This window comes from Hemicordylus capensis, chromosome 5 (genome assembly GCF_027244095.1).
Source record: "Hemicordylus capensis ecotype Gifberg chromosome 5, rHemCap1.1.pri, whole genome shotgun sequence".
NCBI classification, from domain to species: Eukaryota; Metazoa; Chordata; class Lepidosauria; order Squamata; family Cordylidae; genus Hemicordylus; species Hemicordylus capensis.
Window position 1 is genome coordinate 68,727,882 of NC_069661.1, and position 26,969 is coordinate 68,754,850.

Here is a 26,969-nt window from a genome sequence, read left to right on the forward strand (position 1 = left end):
TCTTGTGGTAGCAAGCATGACTTGTCCCCTTAGCTAAGCAGGGTCTGCCCTGGTTGCTTATGAAAGGGAGACTGGAAGTGTGAGCACTACAAGATATTCCTCTCAGGGGATGAAGCTGCTCTGGAAAGAGCAGAAGGTTTCAAGTTCCCTCCCTGGCTTCTCCAAGATAGGGCTGAGAGAGATTCCTGCCTCTGCAACCTTGGAGAAGCCGCTGCCAGTCTGTGAGGACGATACTGAGCTAGATAGATCAATGGCCAGACTCAGTATATGGCAGCTTCCTATGTTCCTAACTTTTCTTATGAGAATGTCCCTAATTGTAAAAACTGTAGGACAGCTGAAATTGGTATCATTTCTGGAAAGAGGAAAAACAACATTATTTGCACTAGATCTTAGAAAAAAGGCAAGAGGCTGGAAATACAGGTCATCCAGAGGTCATCACACTTAATATTTTAATTACCGATGCTTGTAGGTGATCTGCTTTGTCAACTTGAGTCTGAAAAGTGTTTCAGCAGAGCCACCAGGGGGCAGCCGAGGCATTTAATTAAAACTTAAGTGTCTTCATAAAAACACAGTAAGGCTGTTCCCAGTAGCAGCTTAACCCAGGCTAGGGCAGCCCAGCCTGGGTTAGACTGCTCGTGTGAATCGCCGGGATCTGCATGGATCCTGGACCTGTCCATCCACCTAAGCCCACTTTGAAGCCCGGCCTTTAGCCAAGGATAAGGGTGCGAGCATGCCCATAACCGCAGTGCTGGGATCATGTGTGTGCCCAGGCTTAAGGTTGTTGCCATCTCCCCCAGATTTCTAGGTATTTACTAGATTTTAAGCATGTTTCCTGGCACCCGGTTAGCCCATTCACTTGCCCAGATTCCCAGCTTTCTTTCTTTCTTTCTTTCTTTCTTTCTTTCTTTTAAAGCTAAGTTATAGCCCTTGCAGAATTAAGAATTAAGGCAGAATTAAGAAGCAAAACCTGCAGTCACTATTCTGTTCATCTGCTGGACTTAGAGATAAGCAGCTGGAGCACTGAATCTCCCAAAGTGGAGATCAATATTTGAAATGATCAGATCAATCCTTTTCATTTGGGGCAGCAAAACAAATTAGTTAAAATATAGCCCCAGGATCAAGAGTTATTTCAGTAAAAATATGTATAGTTAACAAGAACCACTCAGACTGGCAAGCGGGATTAAGCATTTACTTAATTAAATGTAACTTGATTGTTAAGGTATTGTAAAAATCAATAAAATTTTAAAATGCAAAAAAAGAGAGAGAGAGAGTTATTTCAGTAAAGTAACATTGTGCCGTCGAGTCAGTGTCGACTCCTGGTGACCACAGAGCCCTGTGGTTTTGTTTGGTAGAATACAGGAAGGGTTTACCATTGCCATCTCCCGCGCAGTATGACACGATGCCTTTCAGCACCTTCCTATATTGCTGCTGCGTAATATAGGAGTTTCCCCATATTCTGGGAAATACACAAGCAGGGATTCAAACCAGCAACCTCTTGCTCCCTAGGCAAGTTACTTCCCCATTGCACCATTAGGTGGCTGTTATTTCAGTATTGGGGCTTTTTACATTGTTATGGGATGCGGTGGCTGTACAACATTACACATACAGTGGAACATAACATTTGGCCAGTAGTGCAAGAGCACTGTTGCAGCTGTGCAATGCAAGAGTGCTGTTGCAGCTGTGCAAAAATTACACAAATGGAGTTGCATGATAGTGCAGCCATTCTATATAATTCATTGGTGCAATGCCGTGCAACTCTGAGCAAAATTTGTGATTGCGCAATTGTGCTCCTCCACAGTCCACTGTGTGTACAACATTGCACAGTATGTCAGCTAGAGAAGAAAGTGGGGGATTCCAATGAAAATCCCCCCCCCCGGAATGTCTTTAAAAGGCCCCGAGTTGCCAACGTGGGCTGAAGCTATTCCATTCTAAAGGTGTTTTTCCAATATTTTTTCATGATATCAAACCACTAAAATCTCCAGGACTGCTTTTAACCATCACCTGGAGATGGATGACTATTCCTGGAGACTCCAGGCCAATCCCAGAGGTTTGGTAACCTTAATTCACACACACAAATCAGCACTGTAGGATAATTTTCAGTTAACTATCAGATTTTTCTTTTCAGTACAACTGAGCATGCTCAAAAGCAGTGGCGCAAGCTTGCCCCACTACTAAAATCCGAGGGAGTATTGAAGAGAGACTGCAAACTTATGGTCCAGTCCATCAGGAAACAGCACCCATCGCAAAAAACATACCTCAGTACTGGAACCTGACAGAATCATGAAAACTTATGGTCCAGTCCATTAGAGAGCCAGCGTGGTGTAGTGGTTAGAGTGCTGGACTAGGACCGGGGAGACCTGAGCAAATCCCCATTCAGCCATGAGACTTGCTGGGTGACTCTGGGCCAGTCACTTCTCTCTCAGCCTAACCTACTTGACAGGGTTGTTGTGAGGAGAAACCCAAGTATGTAGTACACCGCTCTGGGCTCCTTGGAGGAAGAGCAGGAGATAAAATGTAATAAATAAATAATAAACAGCACCCATCAGAAAAGCAAATAAATAATATATAAACAGCACCCATCAGAAACGCATACGTGGGTACTAAAACCTGACACTGACAGGGTCCTGAAAACTTATAATGTCTTGTCTATCAAAAAACAGAACCAGAAGGAGAAAATCTGACGGGATCAGAGAAAATTTTATTCCTGTGAATCAGAAGACAGTACTGGAATCAGAAGACATTACTGGAAACAAAAATCTGAGAGTTAAGAGAAAATTGTCCTTAAGAATGTCGTCAGAGCAAGACTACCTTAAAAGAAACCAATACCACTCCTCTTCCCCTTTGCCCTGATCCCGTGATCAAATCCAAGCACACACATGATATTAGTTGCAGTTTACGCAAAAAAAGAGAGAGCAGGAATCACAGAGAGTGCAGAATTCTACTTAGTCGTGTGGTTTGTCTCAGCATAGACAATAGGTCGTTGGTCAGTAACGCGCAAAATAAAAACCCCCAGAAGAGCGTGCCATCGAAAACAAGTAGATGGGAGGGGAGATGCATCACATGAGAATGGGGTGGAGTTCTTTGCTTCCGTCTGTAGTTTAGTTTTGAAAAATCGGACCAGGCAGGAAAGCAGGAAGCAGGGTGGACAGGGAAACTTTGTAAGTACATTACGGTGGGGGCGACCGGGTGGTAGTGGGGAGGTGAGACTAGCGTTTCTAGAGAGAACGGATGGGGAAAGAAATGGGGGAGAAGCAGAGAGACACACAGACAGCGAGAGAGCTTGAATTCTAAAAGCCAAGCTGAAAGCCAAAAGATTGAAGCCCTTCAGGAGGCAAGAGCGTTAATTGTGATATGCTACTGCGTGATAAAGCAAGATGTTGCAGAAAACTGAATAATGGGGTATAGTCTGAAGGGGCTGTTCAGTGGCCACTAATGATATCTGCAAGTTCATCTGGTGTGACAGTGACTAGAAAAGCTGGATTTCCAAGGATGCCATCATTATTAAATGGAGGATTAAACAAATCCATTTGAGGGGGGCGGGATACAAATACAGCAGGTGAAAATTGTAAACTGCTCAGAGATTTGTAGATAGGATGGCATAAAAATGTGCTAAATACATTGCTATTGTTCATGTGAATTGTGAACAGGTTTGCTCTGGCTGGGGCTAATCCATATAACAGCCTAGGGATGGCTTCCGCTCGTGTATTATGTGCACAAACATAGCACTCGTATCATTTTGCTTCTGAGGTGCCTCATATGAACAATCTGTTGTTCTTTTCCGACATTGTGGTAGTTAAAATAAGTGCATGATGTACTGTTATACATGTTATACATTGGCTATAGCATGTAGAGTGTCCCATGCACATAAATGTATGTGCGGAAGGCTCTCTATAGGCAAGCGAGAGCCCTACAGAGCTTGTCTTTGGGCAGGAATCATACTAAGTTAGTCATGCATAAGTCCCATTGAAATTAATGGGACTTAAGTTAGTCATGACTAAGTCAAGTCCCATTAATTTCAACGGTATTTATTCATGACTAACTTAGTATGATTCCTGCCTTTCTGCATGTACATTTTACTACACTTTGACCTTTAAAGCCCTTAACGGTTTGGGCCCTGGATTCCTGAGGGGACCCTCTGCTCCCAAAGTTTTCTGCCTGCTTGACAAAGTCATCTGGGAGGGCTGTACTCCGGGTACAATGAAGAAGGCTCAGCTGTCATGCACATGGGACAGGGCCTTCTCAGTTGTTGCCCCCAGACTCTGGATTGCTCTCCTGGTGGCCAACTGCTCCTCAGTCACCATCACAATTTATAGCATGTGAAATCTTGGTTTTTTGCCAGGCTCTTATACGAACGTTTCTATTGCTACTGCTTCTTGTATGATTATATTGTGCTTGTTTTTTAATCCTTTAATCAGATCTGTATTTTTATATTCTTGCTGATAATTTAATTGTGTATTCTTTCTAGACTTGTTTTAACTTTTGTGTGAACTACAATGAAAGGAAGTATAGAAATTTAACAATAAATAAATAAATACTACAATAAGCCTTATGCAAAGTAGCCCCTTCTTATTTAGGATGTGCACAAATCGATTTTTAAAAATTTGACTTGTACCCCAAACAAATCTCCCCTGATTTGTTTTGTATCCAAATCTACCCCCTTCAAATCATCCCAGATTCAATTTGTATGTGCTTTGCTTTTGACTCGGTCTGATTTGGACCACTTAACAAGATCCTAGGGGCACCAAATTTGGGTGGTGGGTAGGTCCCCATGGGTGCCACCTACCACCCAAATTTCAAGGCAGTGGGATACTTGGTTGACGTTTAATGATTTTTTTTTAGTTTTTACTGATTTTGAACATTTCCCCCATAGGAAACAATGGGGATTCAAAATTGCCTTATCCTAACCCTAAAACGGATCCCCAGCTTTCATTTAATAAATAAATAAATAGCTAAGCTAAGCTCTAGCCCTTGTAGAAGTGGAGTTATGGGGCAAAATGTGCAGTCATTATTTTTCAAGTGTTTGGATTATTTGGTGTCTAATAACCTTTCCTCATAATGAATCCCTATGAGGATTCATTATACACCTTCATTTCTTCTGTTCATTTTGACTATCATTGGACAGTGCCAGCTGTCAGCTGCCATGTGTTCCCCACCCACCCACACACTGGAGTACTCAGTTTATTTTTTAGGTATTTTTGAAGTGTTTAGATTCTTTGGTGTTTTCATTACACACCTTCATTTCTTCTGTTCATTTTGACCCCACCGCTTTGCAGGTGGGGGTGGGGAATTAGTGGACTACTGGATTAGTGGATTAGTTTAGACTTTTTGGTGTGTAATGAATCCTCATAGGAATTCATTATGAAGAAAGGTTATTAGACACCAAAGAGCCTAAACACTTGAAAAAATCCTAGAACATAAACAGAGTAGTACCCCATTGCCTTGTGGGTGGGTGTGGGGTGTAGTTGGCACACGGCAGTTGGCACTGTCAAAAAGACAGTCAAAATGAATAGAAGAAATGAAGGTGTGTAATGAATCCTCATAGGGATTCATTGAGGGACAGTTATTATACACCAAAGTATCCAAACACTTGGAAAATAGTGAATGTACATTTTGCTCCATAACTCCACTTCTACAAGGGCCAGAGCTTTGCTGCTGCTGCTGCTGCTTCTTCTTCTTCTTCTGAAGGCTGGGAATCTGGGGGAATTAATAGGAGGGATCCAAATCTTGAATCTATTCGAATCAAATCAGGCACAATTCAAGTCTGGCTCCCGAACGGAGCCCCCGACAAGCGCCCCACATATGACATCAGACGTGGAGGTGCTAGTTTAGCTCCTGAGCACAGGCCACGCGGCCCCTTCAGGAGCTACTTAGCCAGGAGTGGCTCTTCCCTGCCTTAGCAGGGAAGAGCCGCTCCTGGCTGGCATTACGAACGCAGTGCCAGCCTTAGTTTAGCTCCCGAAGGGGCCATGTGGCCCCCGCTCAGGAGCTAAACTAGCATCTCCGCTTCTGACATCATTTGGGGGGGTGTTGGGGGCTGCGAGATGTGGCGCCTGATTGGTCACATTCCGGGTTCTTTGAGCCCATTGGCCCAATGGTGGCTCCGCCCCTACATCCGAATCAGCTAGATTTGGCTACAAATTGATTTGTACCCAAATCAATTTGCACATCCCTAATTCTTATTACTAATTAGTATATACAATATTAGGTGTAATGTTTTTATACAGTACTCATAATAACAAAAGAAAATGGAAGCATATCCATAATAGGATTGTTTATTTGCATTGTGGACTACTGGCTCTTAGCCCATGGATATTATTTGTTCAAATCATTTCTCAAGTTACAGAGGCTGCCAGGAGGAAACAGAATCAAAGTATCTCCTAAAGGAAATTGAGTCAGGCTCCAAGAACAGAGATGGACAACTGGCAAGCAAGCAACAGCTCCGTCAGCAGCAACACAACAGAGCTAACTATTGGTTTTACTTCTTCAGCAGTAGCTGTCGTCTTATTTGGATCAAACTTTGTACCCATTAAGAAATTTGACACTGGAGATGGTAAACTTTTATGTTTTAACCAAATTGTTTATATTCTTTTGCATTATAGAAATTTATAATTTCTGTACATATAAATATATATATGCACCATGTCATTTTATATGCTTTTAAAAGACAGCACCTGAAAACAAATAAATTAGGTCAATAAATGTGATTACTAACTAGTTGTCATTGAAGAACTAGTAAAACCACAGAGTATCTTAGCATGTTATAATATGAGTTAAAATGAAGTATTAACTTATAATATTTCATAAAAATGAACCTATTCATGAAGAGTGATCTATTGGAGTGTCAGTGACATTTAACTATTCTTGATTTTATTTGCATTCTAGGAATGTTCTTCCAGTGGATTCTCTGCACTGCCATATGGATAGTTTCTTTAATCGTTAACCTCATTCAAAACTGCCCTAAATTTTGGCCTCTTGCAATGGTTGGGGGCTTTTTATGGGCTACAGGTAATGCTGAATTAATCCTACTACTTCAGAATTTTACACTGGCACATATGTGAACCTCGGCACAATTTACAGATTGACATTATACAGCAAAAGATAAGACACCTGAGAAAGTTGTAATTTGTGTTGCAGGCAGGGATATGGACTGGAAAATTCTCCATTTCTAAAATTTCATTGGCTTACTTCTGGACATGTTCAGCAGTGCAAATTCCAGACTACCACTGTGCTGTTGCTTGAGTGGAGAAAGGGGTACATAAGAACAGCCCTGCTGGATCAGGCCCAAGGCCGATCTAGTCCAGCATCCTGTTTCACACAGTGGCCCACCAGATGCCGCTGGAAGCCTACAGGCAGGAGTTGAGGGCATGCCTTCTCTCTTGCTGTTACTCCCCTGCAACTGGTACACAGAGGCATCCTGCTTTTGAGGCGGGAGGTGGCCTATAGCCCTCCGACTAGTAGCCAATGATAGACCTCTCCTCCATGAAGTTATCCAAACCCCCTTAAAGCCATCCAGGTTGTTGGCTGTCACCACATCTTGTGGCAGAGAATTCAACCAGTTGATTATGTGTTGTGTGAAAAATTACTTCCGTTTGTTGCTCCTAAATTTCCCGGCAATCAATTTCATGGTATGACCCCTGGTTCTAGTGTTATGTGAGAGGGAAAAGAATTTCTCTTTCTCCACACCATGCATGATTTCATAGACCTCCATCATGTCTCCCTGCACTCGTCTTTTTTCTAAACTAAATAGCTCCAGGTGTTGTAGCTAGGGATGTGCTTGGAACTGGCTGGCCCGGTTCGGTTTGAGTCCGGACCGGAATCAAACCTTACCAAATCTGTTCAGTCCAGCACCCCTTAGAAACCCCCCACCCCCTGGTTCAGTTTGGTTTGGGAGGGGAGTTCGCAATTAAAAAGAAAAAATTAAAAAAATTCTACCTTTAGCCCCTTTGGGGGGCTTCCTCTAGGCCATGGGGGTGTCCACGGAGGTTCCCCCTCCCCCTGCCATCCTCGGTTATCTCCGCCACAGCCCGACCAGCCTCGGTCCTCACCACCGCGGCCCGTCTGGCCACTTTTTTGGGCCCGTTCGGGCCTCCGTAGACTCGCGCAGCTAACCACCCTCGAACTGTTTGCACATCCCCTAGTTGTAGCCTTGCCTCATAAGAAAAGTGCTTTAGGCCCCGATCATCTTGGTTGCCCTCTTCTGCAGCTTTTCCAGTTCTGCAATGTCCTTTTTTTGATGTAGATTTTTGCCCATCTTCCCTTTCTTCTCACGTCATCTGCACTTCACCAAAATATGTCCCTGATATTTGCATGATCCTCAAGGGCATATTTTGGTGACAGACACTGGGTTTCAAAGGGAAGAGGACAAAAGTCACCCTCCCCCTGCTCAAGTGACAGTGCAGTGGTGGTCTGGAATTCAAACTGCTGCACATGTACAATGTTAGTCTGGATGCCCAGCATTGTTTCATGAAATTCATTAATAATAATGAATGATTCCAATGCAAGTTCAGCAATTTCGTAAGTTGTACTTAATGTTTTTCAGGTGATTATACACAAAAAAAGTGCATGAGAGGGTACGTATGTTGTATTGATTTGAGGATTGTAATAAAAAACATTCTTTCCACACAAAGCTTTGCATTTGTTTAAGTATAACAATTAAAGCATGTGAAGTGTCTTTATTGATTCCCCAACCCAAAACAAATATTTTAGTTCGAATACTTGGCTACTTGAAAAAACCTTTGAGATACAGAGCGGGAAATTAATATGATGGAAGTGTTTTTTAGCTGTATAAATAGGTCAAATAATATGACAAACATATCATAATCTACTTAGAGCAATTTGTTTAGTATTTTTAAAAGGAAAAATGCAGATATTATGCAAAGGGGAAAATTTGCGTGGGAAATTTCCCAGTTCAAAATGTTCCAGAAAACCCACATCTATGGTTGCAGATACTATCTAGCAATGTATTATGACTGGAATTCTGAGGCTCCAATCCTAAACAATCATAAATAAGCTTCACCAAAATCAGTGGGATTTACGTCTAAATAAAGGATTGCACTGTAAGAGCTATTGCAAGACAGAAATGCATTACATCCAGGCTGAGTTATTAAAAAGTGTTACTTAATTTCAACAGGACCTCCACTGAACAATTTAGTCAGGAGGTCAGCTTATCTCTGCCGAATGCTCGGCCCTGTTGGTATTTTTCATGTTTTGCTTTGCTTCTGAATACCATTTGAGGCCTATACAGGCATTAAAAGAATGCTAGGATACCCCAGTGTTCTTATCATGGAAAGAATCTGTCCACAAGTATAGGATTTGTCCATGCAGACCAATAGGAGGCCAGGGCTTCAGAGTGTGTCAGTCAGGAGTGGCCAGTGTGGCTGCCGGTGTGGGGGGGGGGAGGATAGAGAGGCACCATTAAGCACAAATTAATAGGTGCTTACTTCCGCTCCGGCTGCAGTTGCAAACTACTTCCTGTGGCAGCGGATCAGCTCTGCCACTCACCTGGCCACCAGTGGGGGTGGCTCCACGGAAGCCAGGTGAGTGACGGAGCCGATCCATTGCTGCAGGGAGTGCTGGGCAGAGCGCTGCTGCTTGGAGTAATTTGCAGCTGCAGCCGGAGCGGAGGTAAGGACCTTCTAATTGGTGCTTGAGGGTGCCTCTTGCCACCTCCCTGGCAGCACCCGCGCTGGTCGCTCCTGGTGTAAGTGCAGGGGCAAGGCTTTCAAGTGTACTCTGTATGGGAAAAGAGCATCCCCAGATAATGCCAAACAGGGCTTTTGGCGATATTGAATGCATATGATTAGCTTCCTCTGTCCTGCCTGAAATCTGTGCCTAGCAACTGAATGGCAGGTAAAATTTCAGTGTCGCAGTTTTAGGGAGGAAGTGGTAAATCTAGTCTTGATTACTTTATTTAAAAAAACTGGGAGTGTTTTAAATTTGTTTCTGTTGACATAACTGTAAATGGAACAATGTTTGTGTTTGAATTGTTAGCTTGTTATGTGATTTGCACTCAAAAGCACTAGTTACGGAGTTTATTGTATCCTTCCACTATCGGTATTGAATATATATATTAAAAATCAATTTATTTCACTTTTCTTCTTTTTATACCATGCAGGTAATATAACAGTTGTCCCCATTGTTAAAACCATTGGGTTAGGCCTTGGGCTGTTAATCTGGGCTTCTTTTAACCTGCTAACTGGCTGGGCAAGCTCAAGGTAAACATTCTGTATGCTTAATCTCTACCGTTGGTAGTCGTGTTTGTATTTCTGACACTTTCTTTTAAAATACTTTCAATCAGGTTAGCACCTGGGTGAAAGCATTTTCCCCTTCATAGTTGTAATCAGTTATACAACATAAATAGGGGTTTCTGCTCAAAGAATCAGACCCAGAAACATTGTATGGATACACCTTTATGATTATTTCTTTCCACATGTATGTGTTACAGGGACATTTTAAACGGTGGTGGAAGGGACCTTAACAGGGGCGTAACTATAATAGGGCAAGGGGAGACAATTGTCTGGGGTCCCACTGCCTTGCGGGGCCCCCCAGAGGTAAGTCACATGACTGACTCCCCCAGCTGCGCACCCGCCCAGGCTTCCCTCAGTTGTATTCATCCTCTGAAACCTATGTGAGTGTTAAGACCTGGAGCTACCAGAACAGCATGTCTTTCTCTAGTACCATTAAATGACTTGCATCATCCACAATTTACAAAACCTTTTAAAAAATAATTTAGGATGATGTTCTATTGTGGCGCACGCGCGCGCGCACACACACACACACACACACACACATATATATGTATGTATGTATGTAACACCTAACTATGTTTTTTGTTACCACTATTCAACCTCATTTAAGATTTCTTTGCTTCACGAGCTGAGCTTCAGTGAGGGGGGCGCATTTTAAAATCTTGTCTCTGGACCCCACTCCAACCTTGTTGCACCCCTGGACCTTAAAGTAAAGTGTGCTGTCAAGTGGATTTTGATTCTTGGCGACCACAGAGCCCTGTGATTGTCGTTGGTAGAATACAGGAGGGATTTACCATTGCCTCCTACCATTGCTTCCTCCTCCTCAAAGATGATGCCTTTCAGCATTTTCCTTTATTGCTGCTGCCTGATATAGGTACCAGCAGGGATTTGAACCGGCAACCTCTGGCTTGCTAGTCAAGTAAATTTCCCGCTGCACCATTAGGTAGCTTTGAAGGGACCTTAGAGAAGCTCTCTGCTCAGTGTGGGAAACTGCTACAGCATCCTTTACAAAATATGATCTAGCCCCTGTTGGAAAACCTTTAGTAAAGGAGAATCCTCCATAGTACAGAGCAAAATGTTACTAATGTCTAGCCTGAAGCTGCTTCTTTGTAATTTCAGCTCATTAGTTCTAGTTCTGCCCTTGGGAGATCAAGTCCGCTCCTCCTTCTAGGCGTCAGCCCTTCAGATACTTGAAGATGGCTACCATATCCTCCATATAGAATGCCTAAGAATTCTGTACCACAGCCCAGAACACCAGGGAAAGTGTTAAATATTTAAATATTTTTTAATATTATAAAAAGTTGCACTCCCCCCAAAGGATCAGGTACATAGCTTGGGCGTGTTTCTGGACCCAGGCCTCACTCTGGTTGCTCAGGTTGAGGGTAAGGCCAGAAGTGCTTTTTATCAACTTCGGTTGGTATGACAGCTGCATCCATTCCTCAAAGAAAATGATCTTTGTTCTGTGGTGCACTTTCTGGTAGCCTCTAGGCTTGACTTCTGCAATGCACTCTACATGTGGCCGCTTTTGTGTGTAGTTTGGAAACTTCAGTTGATCCAAAATGCAACGGCTAGATTGGTCTCTGGGGTTTCTCGGAGACACCATATTATGCCTGTTTTAAAAGAATTGCATTGGCTGCCAATAGGCTTCTGGGCAAAATACAAATGCTGGTAATTACCTTTAAAGCCCTAAATGGCTTAGGACTGGATTACCTGTGAGAGTGCCTTCTGCATGATTCCCACCACACATTAAGGTCATTGAGAGAGGTCTGCCTCTGGATGCTGCTGTCTGGCGGTGACCTGGGAGCAGGCCTTCTCTGTAGTCGCTCCTGAGCTGTGGAATGCGCTCCCTATAGATTTCCGTGGCATATCTTTGTCAGCCTTTAAAAGAGCCCTTAAGACACTTTTTTTTTTAGCCTGGCTTCTAGTAATCCTTGAATGTTTTTAATTGTTTTACTCTTGCTTGTTTGATTAGTTTGTTTTATTGTGTTACAGTTTGTTATTTATGGTTTGTGAACTGCTTAGAGCCTTTGGAGTCAGGCAGTATATAAATTAAATAACTAAATAAATATCCGTTCTCCCACACGTTGCTTAGACATTCCATGCATGCTCTGGTGTGGAGTCAGCAATGTGCAGGCCAATTGATATTAGGGTCAAAGTGTAAAACCAACATGCTTGTGATTTCTTTATGTTCAGGTTTGTGTCTTCTTTCTATTCAACATGACAAGCCATTCAAGTCTTGTCATGTTGTAGCAAATAAATGATGTTAAAATTAATTAACTGCCAGCACCATTCAAACTAAAATCACTATGGCATCACAGGGAATATTATCCCACCCCTCCGCCCCAGTGCTTCCACTGAGATTGTAAGTACCGTATGAAATGTGTTTGTGCAAGTAGCTTGAATATCTTATTAGACAGTATTGTTTTTTTACTTCATTGGTTGAAGATCTTCTCCACTAGTTTTCTGACTGCTCATTGATGCAGGATGAAAGAGGGGGGAGATCTTGCCACTTCTTAAAGTTACGTAAGTGGTCTGTTCTTTAAAAGCTAGATAACTTATTTAGCAATGGGCTGGTTTAAACCATACATCCAACCAGTCCCTCTTGCCATGAGATGTGAGGACATGAGCACATGTATCCTGTCTCCCTCCTGGTACACCCCTGGGCAATTATGAGGCTGCAGGATGGCAAGCTGGGAGGTGGCAAGATTTGCGTGTTCGCTTCCTATAGCACATGCTAAGGAGCCAGTTGGATGTATTGTCCAACCTAGCCAGTGACTTTAGGACCCTGAAAAAAGTTACTACTTTTCATCCTTCCTTCCTTTCTATGGGTATTAGGCAAGGTATGTGCAGAGGTTAAGTTCAATGTAAGGGGATGGGACTGTAGAGCAGCTGCTTTGCATGCAGAAGGTCTCAGGTTCAATCCCTGGCATCTCCAGGTAGGGCTGGGAAAGGCTCCTGCTTGAAAACTTGAAGAACTGCTGCCGGTCAGTGTAGACAATACTGAGCTAGGTGGATCACTGGTCCAATTCAGTATAAGACTGCTTCCTGTGTTCCTATGTAATTGTGTCACAGATGTTTGGATGTTTTTAATACATGTTGTTTTTGTGTTAAGATAATCTTTTTGAAGTATTTTATTACTAAGCAATAAAATGAATCTAAACTGAAACTTACTTGGTGATTCGTTATACAGATTTTCCTCCTTCTCTTCCTATAACCATTTTATTTTGGGTACTTTAATTTTTTATTTTATTTTTTCACTTTTTGGTTAATAGGTTTGGCTGGTTTGGAATTGACCCTGAAGAAGTCGCAAAGCCAGTCTTAAACTACATTGGAGCTGGACTTTCAGTGTTAAGGTATTTTTAAAACCTATCCTTTTCTTAATGATGCTTAGAACCCTGCTTAGGGGTTAGAATGCTTAGAAGAAGAGGACAACCAGCAGCAAGGTGGATGGACTCGATTACGACAACAATGAATGTACCACTGAGAGACCTTAAAGGCCAAGTTGAAGACAGATCATCCTGGAGAGAATCTATCTATGTGGTTACTAAGAGTCAGCACCGACTTGACGTTACTTAATCAATCAATAATGTTTATGTTTGTATTTTAAAATGCCAGCAAGTGAAATGTATTTAAAACCAAGTGAATAATTTATTTTTTACAGTCTGAATATATGTCTTTAAATGATTTAATAATATAATTTGGGAATCAAATGATTTTTACCTGTTTTAAAGCAGGGATTCCTATCCATGGGTCCCAGATGTTGTTGGACTACAACTCCCATCATCTCCAGCCACTATGGCATCAGGTGAGCCATGGTTGGGAACCCCTGCTTCAAAGAATAATGTCTTGCAAAAGTGACAAAATGAAATATTGAAAACCATATGACTGAAATATATACAGGCAAACCTCGTTAATCGCAGACCTGCCAGCCGCAGTTTCATGTATCCGTGGTCAGGTATATACTCGACCCCGGTATATGCGTGAAAAATTGGCAGCTAAGGGGATAAGACTTGCATATATGTGGATCGGGCAGAAATAATATCTGAGGTCATTTCTGCCCACCATTTTAAGTAAGGGAATCATTTTTTGGCTCGTTTTTGTAAAAAAAGAACACAGATTTTATTTTATTTTTGCTTTTAAAAAATGAAGATTTCAGTGTTTGGGAGCATTGCTGGATAGCTGAGGACACATAGAGTACAGTATGGCACCCACCCACCACATTTTCCCCACTTCCTGCTCGTTTTTTGCTGGCCAGGGAACCTAATGCCCCAATTTCCACTGCCCCTAATGTCGCAGCAGGGAAATGACTTTACTAGCCAGAATTTGCCAGTTCGAATCCCTGCTGGTATGTTTCCCAGACTATGGGAAACACCTATATCGGGCAGCAGCAATATAGGAAGATGCTGAAAGGCATCATCTCATACTGCACAGGAGATGGCAATGGCAAACCCCTCCTATATTCTACCAAAGACAACCACAGGGCTCTGTGGTCGCCAGGAGTTGAAACCGACTCGACAGCAAACTTTATCTTTAGTGCCCAATAATCTGCAGTTTTGCTATCCACTCCCTACCCTCACACCCCCCAGAACAGAATCCCCATGGATAGTAGGGTTCTTCTGTACTGTACAAATATATTAGAGAACATTTGGGGGGTATTGCTGGACACTGGGGTCATATAGAGTACACTGGGGCACTCCCCCCATTTCCCCCCACTATCTGCCCTTTTTTTGCTCTTTTCACTGATTAGGGGACATAACCCTCCTTGCCCCCCCATTCCCATTGCCCTAATGCCCTGTTATCCACAGTTTCGCTATCCGTTCCCTCCCACCGCCCCCCACAGAACGGAACCCCCACAGATAATGGGGTTCTCCTGTTCTGTACAAATATATTAGAGAGCTAGCATAGTGTATTGGCAAAAAGACTGAACTATGAATCAGTGAATCCCTGCTCAAATCTTGCTTTTGCCATGAATGCCTTTGATGAGGTGCTCTTCATCTGCTATCTGAGAATAATACTTATACTGGGTTCTTGTAAGGTTTACAACACTGTGATGTGAAATGCTTCTAATACTTGAAAGTGTTGCACAAATGCTAAGTCTTAGATGCTTGAGATACTGCAACATCAAGAGTTTAGTATTTAAAATAATTTCCTTTGCAGCACCATCCTATTTCTTTTAGTAAAAACTGATGTTCAGAGCGCTCTACCTTCATCAGAAAGCACTCCATTAATAAGAGAACATGTGAGTATGCCATTTGCATTGTTGTTTTAAGATAGCTGGTTTATGCCTCTGCCCTAGAAAAAAACTCTTAGCACTGGGTTACCCTAGCCACTTGCTTTGCTAGGCTGCAGGGTAGCCCCTGGGAGGCCCCAAACTGTCCCTTATCCCCTGTTCAACTGAAGTTCTGCAGAGCTCAATTCAGAGCTCAAAGTCATCTTAACATAAGAACAGCCCTGCTGGATCAGGCACAAGACCCATCTAGTCCAGCATTCTATTTCACACAGTGGCCCACTCGATGCCTCTGGGGAGCCTACAGACAAGTCGTATGTGCATGCCCTTTCTCCTTCGGGTGCTCCACTGCAACTGGTATAATCTTCATTGATGACTTGAAGGGAATGAGCAGAACGGAGCATGAGAGAATAGACTGAAACTTTCAAATTATCTAAGCACAGTAGAGAAATGGCCTGATAAAAAATAAATAAATAAAATGAAATTCAACATTCTATAATGTAAACTAGTGTCCATATCAAAGAAGGGGAAAGGCCAGAAATGGAAGTGGGGGATACTTGGGCAAGAAGTTGCATTGCTGAAAAGAAGTTGCATTGCTGAGATGTTAAAGTAAAGCAAATAAATCATGAGATGACCATATGATCCAAAAAGCGATTGCTGTTTTAGACTGCAGCAAGAGCAACCTTTGGTCCTATGTTCAGGAAATAAATGTTTCTCTGTGTATATCTCTGCTCCCACCTGTAGCCAGTTGGCACGTGCATGTTTGCCATTTGTTGACTGTAGCATCAAGTATGACTTTCATAGGTCATAGGCAATCTCAGATAAAACCTCTGTTTTACCTAATGTCCATTCACACATGCTGGTGCCAAGTAATCAATGTATGAGCAATTCGAGTGTTTTACATACATGTGTGAACCAGCCTCTAGAATAGAGAGCTCAGTCTAGAATGCTGAAAAGAGGGACACTTCAGAGGGCCATGAAAGCTCTAGAATAAAAGTCTTGTAAGGAATATTGGAAGGAACTGAGTGTGGCCTCTTCTTTATCTTTGGGAGCCATGCTGTTCTCCAGACAACCCCTTGTTCTCAGGGAAGGTAGTGTATTTCAACACAAAGGCCAGCTTCCACAAGATTAAGAGGCAATATCTTAAGGTTGTTTACATGACCAAAATTACTGTTCTGGGGAGGACTGAGGGAAAGGCAGGAGACTACCTGTCTTCCCCCAACATGATCCAGGGCCTGACCAGGGCTCCACCATTCGCACGCCCACATGAGCACTGGGGCGGCGAGGTAAAGGTAGTAGGAAGGATGCCCAGCCTCCAGGAAGTCCACAGTTCACCTCATGAGTAGCACAGTCTGTTGAGGAACTTCCTCCTGCCAGGCTGCTCCTTCCACCCAGCTCTATGGACACTCAGGCTGCCAGTAGCCTAAGGACCCACATGACTAGGTGGTGAGGTAGAAGGGCATGTGCGTGTCTTTCTACCTCACTTTTAGCCTAGATAGAAAACCCAGGTTACCCAGCTGAGGAGCACCGGGATCGGGACCGATCCTGGCATTTCTCATAACCAGCTCTACCTAGGTAGGGCTACGCTACCCAGGTAGGGCAACGCAGCCTGGGTAGAGCTGGTTGTGAGAACGACCTCATTAACAAGTTTCACATCTATAAAAGGCATCCAGAAAAAAGAGCATACAATTCTTTGAGTCCAAAGAGGATATGAAGTAGTGCATTTAAGTTGCAGGAGGCATATTTCCATTAAACAGAAAAAGCTTCTTAATTATGAAATCAATGCAGTAATGAAATCATACTTTTCCAAAATTTGGATAAATTTACTGTGACATGGGGTTTAGCGTCATGCCTCTGCACAATGGTAATAATGCCCTCCCCATCTCAAATAAGTTCTCATATCTAGTAAAATCTGCAGTGAATACAAGTGTTGATGTTTTCAGAAATCTTAGTTTCAATGGCTTTCATTTTCATCAACAGTTAGTCAACACTTCTATACATAGTGCTGCAAACAGGAGTGATGTATCATGGGTGGACAGTTTCTCTCCATTAGGAAAGAGAATAATGTAAGTTCTCTCCAGCTTTCTAGTACATTTTTTCTATCCTACCTTCCTTCTTGCGGTGTGCAAAGTATTAATTGCATAAGGCAGCAGAGATGGCAAACAGTAGCCACAGGGAATGGAACCATAGCTTAGTGGTAGAGCATCTACTTTGAATGCAGGAAGTCCCATGTTCAATCCCTGGCATCTTCAGGTAGGGCTGGGAAAGACCCGTGTCTGAAACCCTGGAAAGCCACTCCCGGTTAGTACTGAGTTCAATGAATCAATAGCCTGACCCGTATAAGCAGCTTCCTATGTACCTAATGTATACCATTGCAGTGGTGAAACCTTTGCCCTCACTTCCCAGATAGCAATTTCTGGAAATCCATTGATGATTCACATAGGAAGCCTCTAGTGAATATTGCAACTCAAGGCATGACTGTGAATTTGTGTCTATCTTTTTCTGTTAGAGGTTGCTGCCTAGCTGTGATCGCTGGAATACTGTACGGTTCTAGTTTTGTGCCTGTGCTTTACATCAAGGACCATGGCAGAAGAAATGGAACTAAGTACACAGGAGCAAGTCAGTTTGGTAAAGGGAGATTTGACTCTTTTAAAATTAACATATACCACTGGAGAACCAATATCATTTGTGGTGGGTGGCAGAAGAAGTTTCTTATATCCCCTTTTGTTTCTCTCCCCACATATCTCTGCCAGTAGACCTAGCAGACCCTGCCAGAACTTTCTTGGTCTAGAATCTCTTCCATCTGAATTGGGCTGTGGTAGTGGTGATGACAGATCCCTTCACACCTCCCTGGTGGTGGCAGTATCAGCTGAGTCACCACAGGCAAGTCACCACAAGTCTTTGTGACCCAGGAGCTCCCCAGCATAGCAAGTCTGCTAGAGCAGTTTGCTAATTAAAGGACTTTGAGGCTATTCACACGATGGGACGAAATCCGCTAGCCCGATTTCGTCCCATCGTGTGAACCACCGGGCTCGGCTTTGAGCCCGGTGGTTCCTAAGCGGGTAACCCACCTAACTACCCCTGCCCTTAAACCACGTTTGCAGAGCGAGCACTCCGCAAACCTGATTTTAAAAATCGTGAGTAGCCATGGCGCAGCTACTCACGAGGAGACCCCTGGAGGGGAGGCAAAAACCGGCTTCCCCACTTCAGAGGTCTCACCAGCATGCCCTGCACGCTCACTCAGGGCATGCTGGAGCTTCCTACTCCTCCCAGCACCTGCTGATTGGTCCCCCCAGCACCCGCCACTCCCCCCAGCTCCTGCTCCCCCCAACACCTGCCGATTGGCCTTCGCTCCGCCCAGCTCCAGTTGTGTGGGCGGCTGCTTCGGCCACCCAGAACAGACTGTCTGCTCGAGTGCTGGGAGAGTTGGCTAAGTCCCGCTCTTCCCGCTCACCCTCCCCAGGCAAGTCTCATTGATCATGAGACCCGCCTCTTTGTTATTCATTTTAAAACGTCTTTCTCCTGCTTTTTACACTGAACATCTGAAGCCACCAAGAGAAAGAGAGCACCGTAAATAACTATAGCAGTTGTCACATTTTTGTAAAGCATATGGACATGTTTACTCCCAGCACTCTGGGAGCGCTTCTGGATCCAGACCTCTTTCAGGTTTTGGCAATGGCCAGAGGTGCTTTCTATCAGCTTCAACTGATATGCCAGCTGCGTCCATTTCTTGAGATAAACAGCCTTAGAACCGGAGTGTGAATGCTGGTAGCCTCCAGACTTGATTTCTGCAGTGCCCTGTATGTGCGCCTGCCTTTGTACATAGTCCAGAAACTGCAACTGGTGCAAAATGCAGAAGCCAGGTTGGTCTATGGGTCATGTCAAAGAGATCATTTTGCAGCTATATTAAAGGATCTACACTGTCTACCAATATGTTTCTGGGCAAAGTACAAGGTGTTGGTTATAACCTATAAAGCCCTAAAAAGCTTAGGCCCAGGGTATTGAAGAGAACGCTTTCTCCATTATGAGCCCTGCCACCTATTGAGATCATCTGGAGAGGTCAGTCTGCAGCTGCCACCAGCTCATCTGGTGGCCACTCAGGGATGGGCCTTCTCCATTGCTCTCCTTAGGCTTTGGAACGCACTCCCTATTGAAATAAGAGCCTCTCCATCTTTGACAGCCTTTAAAAGGGCTGTTAAACACATTTATTCACCCAGGCTTTTAATTCGATTTATAGAATCTATCATTTTTTAAAGTTGTTTTAATACTTTAACTTTTTAAAATCTGTGTTGTTTTTATTGTAAACCACCAGAGTCTTGAGTTTTTGGCAGTATTTCAAATATGCTAAATAAATAAATGTTTAACCAAAAAGACCACCATCTGGTCCACCAACATAAAACCTATAGAAATAGTTTTGTTCTTAATGAAAGAGACATTTAGTGTGGTTTTCCACTCATGCCTTCATCACACATGAATGTATAATGCCATCAACACATTAATTCAACAAAAACTGAATAAACTGTAGGAGGCATTAAATCAGTAATTGTGACCACTCTTAAAGAAGCCTTCTCTGGACCCCTTAACATTGGATAGTTACAGGCCAATCTCCAATCTCCCTTGGTTGGGCAAGGTGATTGAGAGGGTGGTGGCCGACCAGCTGCAGGCAATCTTGGAGGAAACTGAATATCTAGACCCATTTCAAACTGGATTTAGAGCTGGCTAAGGGGTTGAGACAGCCTTGATCGGTCTGATGGATGGCCTTTACCGGTAAATTGACAGAGGGGGTGTGACTCTGCTGGTTCTTCTGGGCCTCTTGGCAGCGTTCAATACCATCGACTATGGTATCCTTCTGGATCGCCTGGGGGAGTTGGGGATATGAGGCACTGCTTTGCAGTGGTTCCGTTCCTATCTCTCAGGTAGATTCCAGATGGTGGAGCTTGGTGACAGTTGCTCCTCAAAACGGGAGCTGTTATATAGAGTCCCTCAGGGCTCCATTCTGTCACCAATGCTTTTTAACATCTACATGAAACAGCTGGGTGAGGTCATCAGGAGGTTTGGTGCTGGGTGTTATCAGTATGCTGATGACATCCAAATATACTTCTCTCTTTCATCTTCAGGAAATGGCACTCATTCTCCAAACCTCCTGGCTTGACTATTGCAATGCGCTCTACGTGGGGCTGCCTTTGTACGTAGTCCAGAAACTTCAGTTAGTTCAGAATGCGGCAGCCAGATTGGTCTCTGGGGCAACCCGGAGAGACCATATGATGCCTGTTTTGAAACAGTTACACTGGCTGCCGATATGTTTCCAGGCAAAATACAAAGTGCTGGTTATTACCTTTAAAGCCCTGAACGGCTTGGGTCCAAGATATCTTAGAGAGCGCCTTCTTTTACATGATCCCCACCACACGTTAAGGTCATCTGAGGAGGTCCGTCTCCAGTTACCACTGGTTCGTTTGGTGGCGACTCAGAAGCGGGCCTTCTCTGTAGGTGCTCCAAGGCTGTGGAATGCACTCCCAGCAGAAATTCATAATCTTAATTCCTTACTGACGTTCAAGAGAGCCCTTAAAACCCATCTGTTTAGCCTGGCCTTTCAGGGTTTTTAATTAGTTTTAATTGTTTTAATGTTAACCTGGTTTTCAGGGTTTTAATTATTCTGATAGTTTTATTGTTTTTTAAGATGTTTTTTAATTGGTGTTCATATTTATATTTCTGTTTTTAATTGTTATTGGTTTTAATGGTTTCTGTTTTTAATTGTAAATCACGCTGAGCCATTTCAGAAGGGCGGTATAAAAATCGAATAAATAAAAAATAAATAAATAATACAGCATGAACGTGAACTTATCTCCAGTAATTACATCTTTTCTGGAGTACTGTGAAATGTTATGCTTTGTGTAAGCATTTGTGAATTTGTATATTTTGAATATTTCATATGCCCTACTTTCTGTTTCAGATTTAGATTACGTCTTTGCACATTTCAGTGGCATCTTTCTTACAAGTACCACCTACTTTTTGATCTACTGTGCAGCCATGAAAAATAATCCTAAAGTTTATCCTAAAGCTATAATCCCAGGTATAATGGTGAAATACATATGCTGTTATTTTAACTAACAAGCTCCATATTATCTCCTATTATATGAGCCCCTGGTGGCGCAGTGGTAAAACTGCCGCCCTGTAACCAGAAGGTTACAAGTTCGATCCTGACCAGGGGCTCAAGGTTCACTCAGCCTTCCATCCTTCCGAGGTCGGTAAAATGAGTACCCAGAATGTTGGGGGCAATATGCTAAATCATTGTAAACCGCTTAGAGAGCTTCGGCTATAGAGCGGTATATAAATGTAAGTACTATTGCTATTGCTATTGCTATCTGATATAGCACATTATTTGCTGCGATTAGACAAACCCGTAATGCAGGTGGTATATACTAATCTTGCAAAGATCCCCCTAGGTATCTCTGAATGAGAATGCAAAGACAGCTGCAATACATAAATCCTTCTGAAAGACCATTGATGCCATTAATATAGTTCGTTATGAAGTTTCATTAAAGAAGATACAAAAACTATCTGGTGCTTAAGTCTTATTGCATATTCAACATGGAATAGAATTCAAATTTCAAATGCTGCTTATAGACCTACCTGAAAATAGGAGCAGGTGCCAGTTTTTCTGCTGTGGGGTGAGCTCAGCTTCCCTGCTACCTTTGCTTCTCAAAAAAATAATACCTCTACAGCTCCTGGATCAAATGCAGATTCGCTGTTCCGTCTTGCCTCTTCGCTTAAACTGTCTGCATCTCTTTTTCCAGGCTCATGGTGTGTTTATCTGAACAATGTTTTGTTCAGTCCTTTCTCCCATCTACAGATCTTTTATACTTTTTTTGCTGGTGATTACCTATAAAGCCCTAATTGGTTTTTCCCATAGTATTTAAGAGAGCACCTTCTCTTTCACGATCTCCACCGCTTATTAAGATCTTTTGGGAGAGGTCCACCTGTGGTTGCCCCCCAGCTCATCTGGTGGAGACTCAGGGTGGGGCCTTTTCTATAGTCACCCTGAGGCTTGGGAACAAACTTCCTGTTGTTGAAAAAGCTTCCCCATTTCTGGCAGGTTTTTAAAAAGTGTAGGAACTATGTGGTCACTAAGAGTCAACACCAACTTGATGCCACTTAATCAATCAATCAGGAACATAGGAAGCTGCCATATACTGAGTTAGACCATAGGTCCATCTAGCTCAGTATTGTGTACACAGACTGTCAGTGGCTTCTCCAGGGTTGCAAGCAGGAATCTCTTTGAGCCCTATCTTAGAGGTTCCAGGGAGGAAACTTGGAATATTCTTACAATGCTCACACATCAAGTCTCCCATTCATATGCAACCAGGGTGGACCCTGCTAGCTAAGGGGACAAGTCATGCATGCTACTACAAGACCAGTTCTCCTTGTTTTGAAATTTTATAACTTTTAGTTTGATTTTAATTCTAATTTGATCACTTGTTTTTGTAAACTGATACAAAATGTTGGTACAAGGTGGTAGAGAAATGTAAAAAATAATTTAATTAATTAATTAAAATTTTGTGAATGCTTGCAAAACTGATTTAAGAAAGAAGGAGGTTGTATGCTGACTGAAAAGGCCATCCCATTGATTTCAGTGGCATTTACTTCTAATGCGTAGGGTGGTTATGATTCTGATGTGCCTTAGGTATGTAGAACTGTACACAGGCTTGCAACCTTACACTTTGATTATACACTCTGATAATAAGCCTCATTTAATTCAGAGGAAATGTCTTCCACCTGATGGCTGCATTCTTGCAGCAAGCTCTAATTTATGACAAATGGAGATACGACAGATGGAGCAAGAAAGCAAAGAAAATAATTTCCCCACCATAGTCCATAGTAAGAGACTCCCACTGGATACTGTGCTGCTACTTTACAGCCAGTGAGCAGTATCCAGACTAAGTTGCTTAATAGTATTAGTTACTCTATTGGACTAAATTTTAATATGACTACTTAGAAGTAATTTAGTCTGGATACTGGATGTTTAGAATGAAGGCAACGGAGCCTGAACTGGTCAATGGCATTAAATCAGCTTAAATCTCAGATTAGGGATGTGCTAAAACATGATTCAGACCTCTAAATTGTGGGCACATCCCTTTAAAAATGAGGGCTTACACAGCCCCTTTAAAGCAAAGGAGAGGAAGTCCATACCTGCTCCTCCTCTGATCACTGCCATTGCTGTAATCCTGGCACTCCCCCCAGCTATTCCCATGTGCCAGCGGGGTGTCTCCCAGCTGCCCCTGCATGACGCTGGTATGCACATGGCTGCCGTGCATGCCCGCGGCATCCCAGCACTCCCCCCAGCTATGCCGGCAGGGCATGTGCAACAGCCATGTGCATGCCAGCATTGCCCAGGGGCAGCTGAGAGACACCCCGCTGGCACGCAGACATACTAGAGGATTATGGCAATGCCTGTGTAATTTTAAAGGCATGCGCCCATGATTCAGATCCCCGAATCGCGTTTTGGCACATCCCTATCCCAGATCTCCAACTTAACTGTTTTGTGGAGTCAGCTGCCCACCTGAAATCCTCAAGCCATGTACTTGGCATTGCCTGCTGGGCTGCAGCCTTTATTTACAGGGGGCTATATCCAAAGATTCCCATCTTCCAGAGGAAGGGAACTTCTAGATACAGCCCATGATTTCTTTGTAAACATTGGACTGTATAATGGGAGGACTTCACTGATTCTTATTAGGACCCTGAACAGTTCTCCTAACCTCGTAAGGAAATGCATTGAGTGTGTATTTCTTGTCCATAGTTTCTCTGGGCCCCAAACTTAGGACCCCTGCCTTTGTTGGAATAACTAAACCTGATATGGTAAACCAGCTTTTGTATTAATGTATTTTTCTCCCACTACATATTATATGTAATATAAAAGTTGAATGTGTCATATCATATATTTATATCTGTTTTTAGGATTTGTTTCTGGTGTGCTGTGGGCAATAGCCACTTGTTGCTGGTTTTTAGCAAATCGTTACCTCAGTGCTGTGGTCAGCTTCCCAATCATTACTGCTGTGAGTACCAAAAAATTTGTTTGTAAGGCAAGGTTTTCAACAATGCGTTCATTTGCATACCAAGCTGTGCTTATGACCCACTCCTACCCTTGTTTTGGGGGTTTTGCATCAGTGTTCCCTCTAAGGCGTGTGTGTGTGTGTGCATGCGCTCACATGGTTTTTGATGTCCGCTCAGTTAATTTTAGATCCTGCTCAGGTTGAATCAGGAAGGCCCCACTTTGAAAGCACATGCACACACACTGCCTTGATACTGCTGCTCAGAATAAAACTCATTCCACACACAGATGAAAAAAATTAGAGAGATGTAACCGCAGGTTAGGTTTTTCTCATTTGCCTCTTCTTTTAGGAGAATGTGATTTCACCTTCATCATTAACTTTAATTCTAGTCTGACCATGTTTGTTCTTCTAGAACTAATAGCCCCACTTAGGGAAAGCAGATGGAACCTGGCAAAGTTCTATCTGTCATTGTAAAGGCAGGCCGCAGCATATTTATTTATTTGTTAAATTTCTATCCCACCTTTCCTTTCATCATATAGCTTAGGGCAGTGGGGTTCCCAGGTGATCTCCCATCCAGGAACTGACCAGACTTAGACCTGCTTAACTTCAGCAACCAGACTTAGACCTGCTTAACTTCAACAACTTCACAATGACTGCATTGTGTGCCTACAGATCATGTTCAGGGAGCCTGAGTGAAAGCAGATAGTGCAAACCCTCCAAAGCAACTGTAAAAGGGGACTGTGGGGAATTGGACTCAGAGTAAGGTGTGCTGTCTCTGAATCCAAGTTCTTTCCCTCGCATGGACACCTTAGGGGAGAGAAGGGAAAGAACTGGGCTCAGAGAGGGTTTCTGGTCCTAAATCCCATTCTCCTCCTGCTCCCCCAACCAATGAATTCTGCCACCTGCAGGAGTGATTTAGGAACTGTGAATGGAAGAGAGTGAAAATGACTCTTCCTATCCTTTCTCCCCCACTTCCACAAAAAACTCAGCTGTGGGAAGGAGAAAAGGGCCAAAGGAATAAATCATTCCCTGCCCTCTTCCTCAGGGTACCTGTCCCACTGACATGTATGCTATGGTTTATGTAAGCTTCAGAACTTCAGAGATGGGCATTGTTCATAAAATAAATCTTCCCCTCCCTACAGAGGAAAACCGAGGGTACTCTGAGACATTTTGAGATATAATGTGCAGGTGCATTTGAGGTCAAAACTGGCAATAGGGGGAGAAAATTCCAAAAAAATATTCTGGCAGGTTGGCTGCAAGGTACTAAACCCAGAAACTTTACATCTCAGTTATGGAAATTAATGTTTGAGTGTAGAGTGGGGGTTGGTTTAAGCCTGAGTAACTACAATTGGAAACACCTTGAAAAGTTGTTAGAGAACTAAACTGAATTATTTAGTGAGTGGGAATGGAGAATGAAATAAGCCATTTTCATAACGAATGCTTACAATGAATGTTAAGAAGCCCACGGGTTCTCACAATACAATATGGGCATTCTTCCAAATGTGGTTGGATATATCTTCCACCAAGGGTTTCCATCAGGCTCTGTTATGATATGTACAAACTGTTATAAGGCAAATCTGGTGTAGGGGCTAGGTTGTGGGTAGAATTCAGAATTAAGACTGAAGGTATAGGCAGGAGAAGGTCTGCAGTAACTATATAGGCAGGCACTACATTTTGTTTTAAACTGCTTGACCATGATCTTGTACTTGACTTTGTATGTGCAGAACTTGCAGCAGGTTTGCATAGGAGGATTTGTTACTGCTAGAGCTAGGCCTCCATCAGTGCTATCAGCTGCCTGTTAGAGAAGACAGCTGTTCTTAGGGCATGCTGGTATAATTCAGTATTTGTTGAACTGCTTTATATACCAGTGCTTATGTCTCTGAGCATATGCTGAGTGCTTTCCCTTCTGCTGAGAAAGAGAAGAGAATTTTACCCATCTGAAATAAAGAGGTCATTCGCACAATCAAAAAGTGTGGTTCTACCTGGGTTTGGGAGCTGACTGTGTTCCCAATTTTCAGTTGTGTGGAAAGTGATTGTATGGAAGCAAGGTAGGAAGAAAACCTGGGTAGCTTTTCCTCCTACCTTGCTTCTACACAATCAATTCTACCCAGGTTTTCCTCTAATCTTGCTTCTACACAACTGAAAATTGGGAGCACACGCAGCTCCCAAACCCGGGTTGAACACACTTTTTGATTGTGCAAATGACCACAAAGAATCAGAATTTCCAGGTTAGAGGCTTTAGCATGCTCCCAGTGGGGAGATCTGGGGTTGCTTGCAAGTTAAAAAATAATTATCCTACAGCCTATTGCAGGATTAGTCCATGTCTTTCTCGTTTCGTCCTCTTGTCTTACCCATGATCAACAATCTACTTGCATAATCATATTTTCTTAATATTAAAAAACAGAATTGTGCAAAATCCTCAATTGATATTAATGTTTTTTATTTATT

The 26,969-nt window shown here is 42.9% G+C and overlaps 1 protein-coding gene across 4 annotated transcripts in view; it reads left to right on the top strand.

The window, feature by feature from the left end:
- The first annotated feature begins 2,872 nt into the window (after positions 1-2,872).
- Positions 2,873-26,969, top strand: part of TMEM144 (transmembrane protein 144) — a 29,636-nt gene continuing 5,539 nt past the window's right edge. The window contains exons 1-10 of one of the 4 annotated variants that reach the window (XM_053258399.1): positions 2,873-3,158; positions 6,338-6,550; positions 6,883-7,005; positions 10,115-10,214; positions 13,520-13,600; positions 15,405-15,486; positions 17,455-17,540; positions 17,984-18,093; positions 21,425-21,544; positions 24,427-24,524. In XM_053258399.1, coding sequence (XP_053114374.1) covers positions 6,412-6,550; positions 6,883-7,005; positions 10,115-10,214; positions 13,520-13,600; positions 15,405-15,486; positions 17,455-17,540; positions 17,984-18,093; positions 21,425-21,544; positions 24,427-24,524 — 939 coding nt within the window. In that variant the 5' untranslated portion in view covers positions 2,873-3,158; positions 6,338-6,411. The other 3 variants (XM_053258396.1, XM_053258397.1, XM_053258398.1) reach the window with 3 other exon arrangements.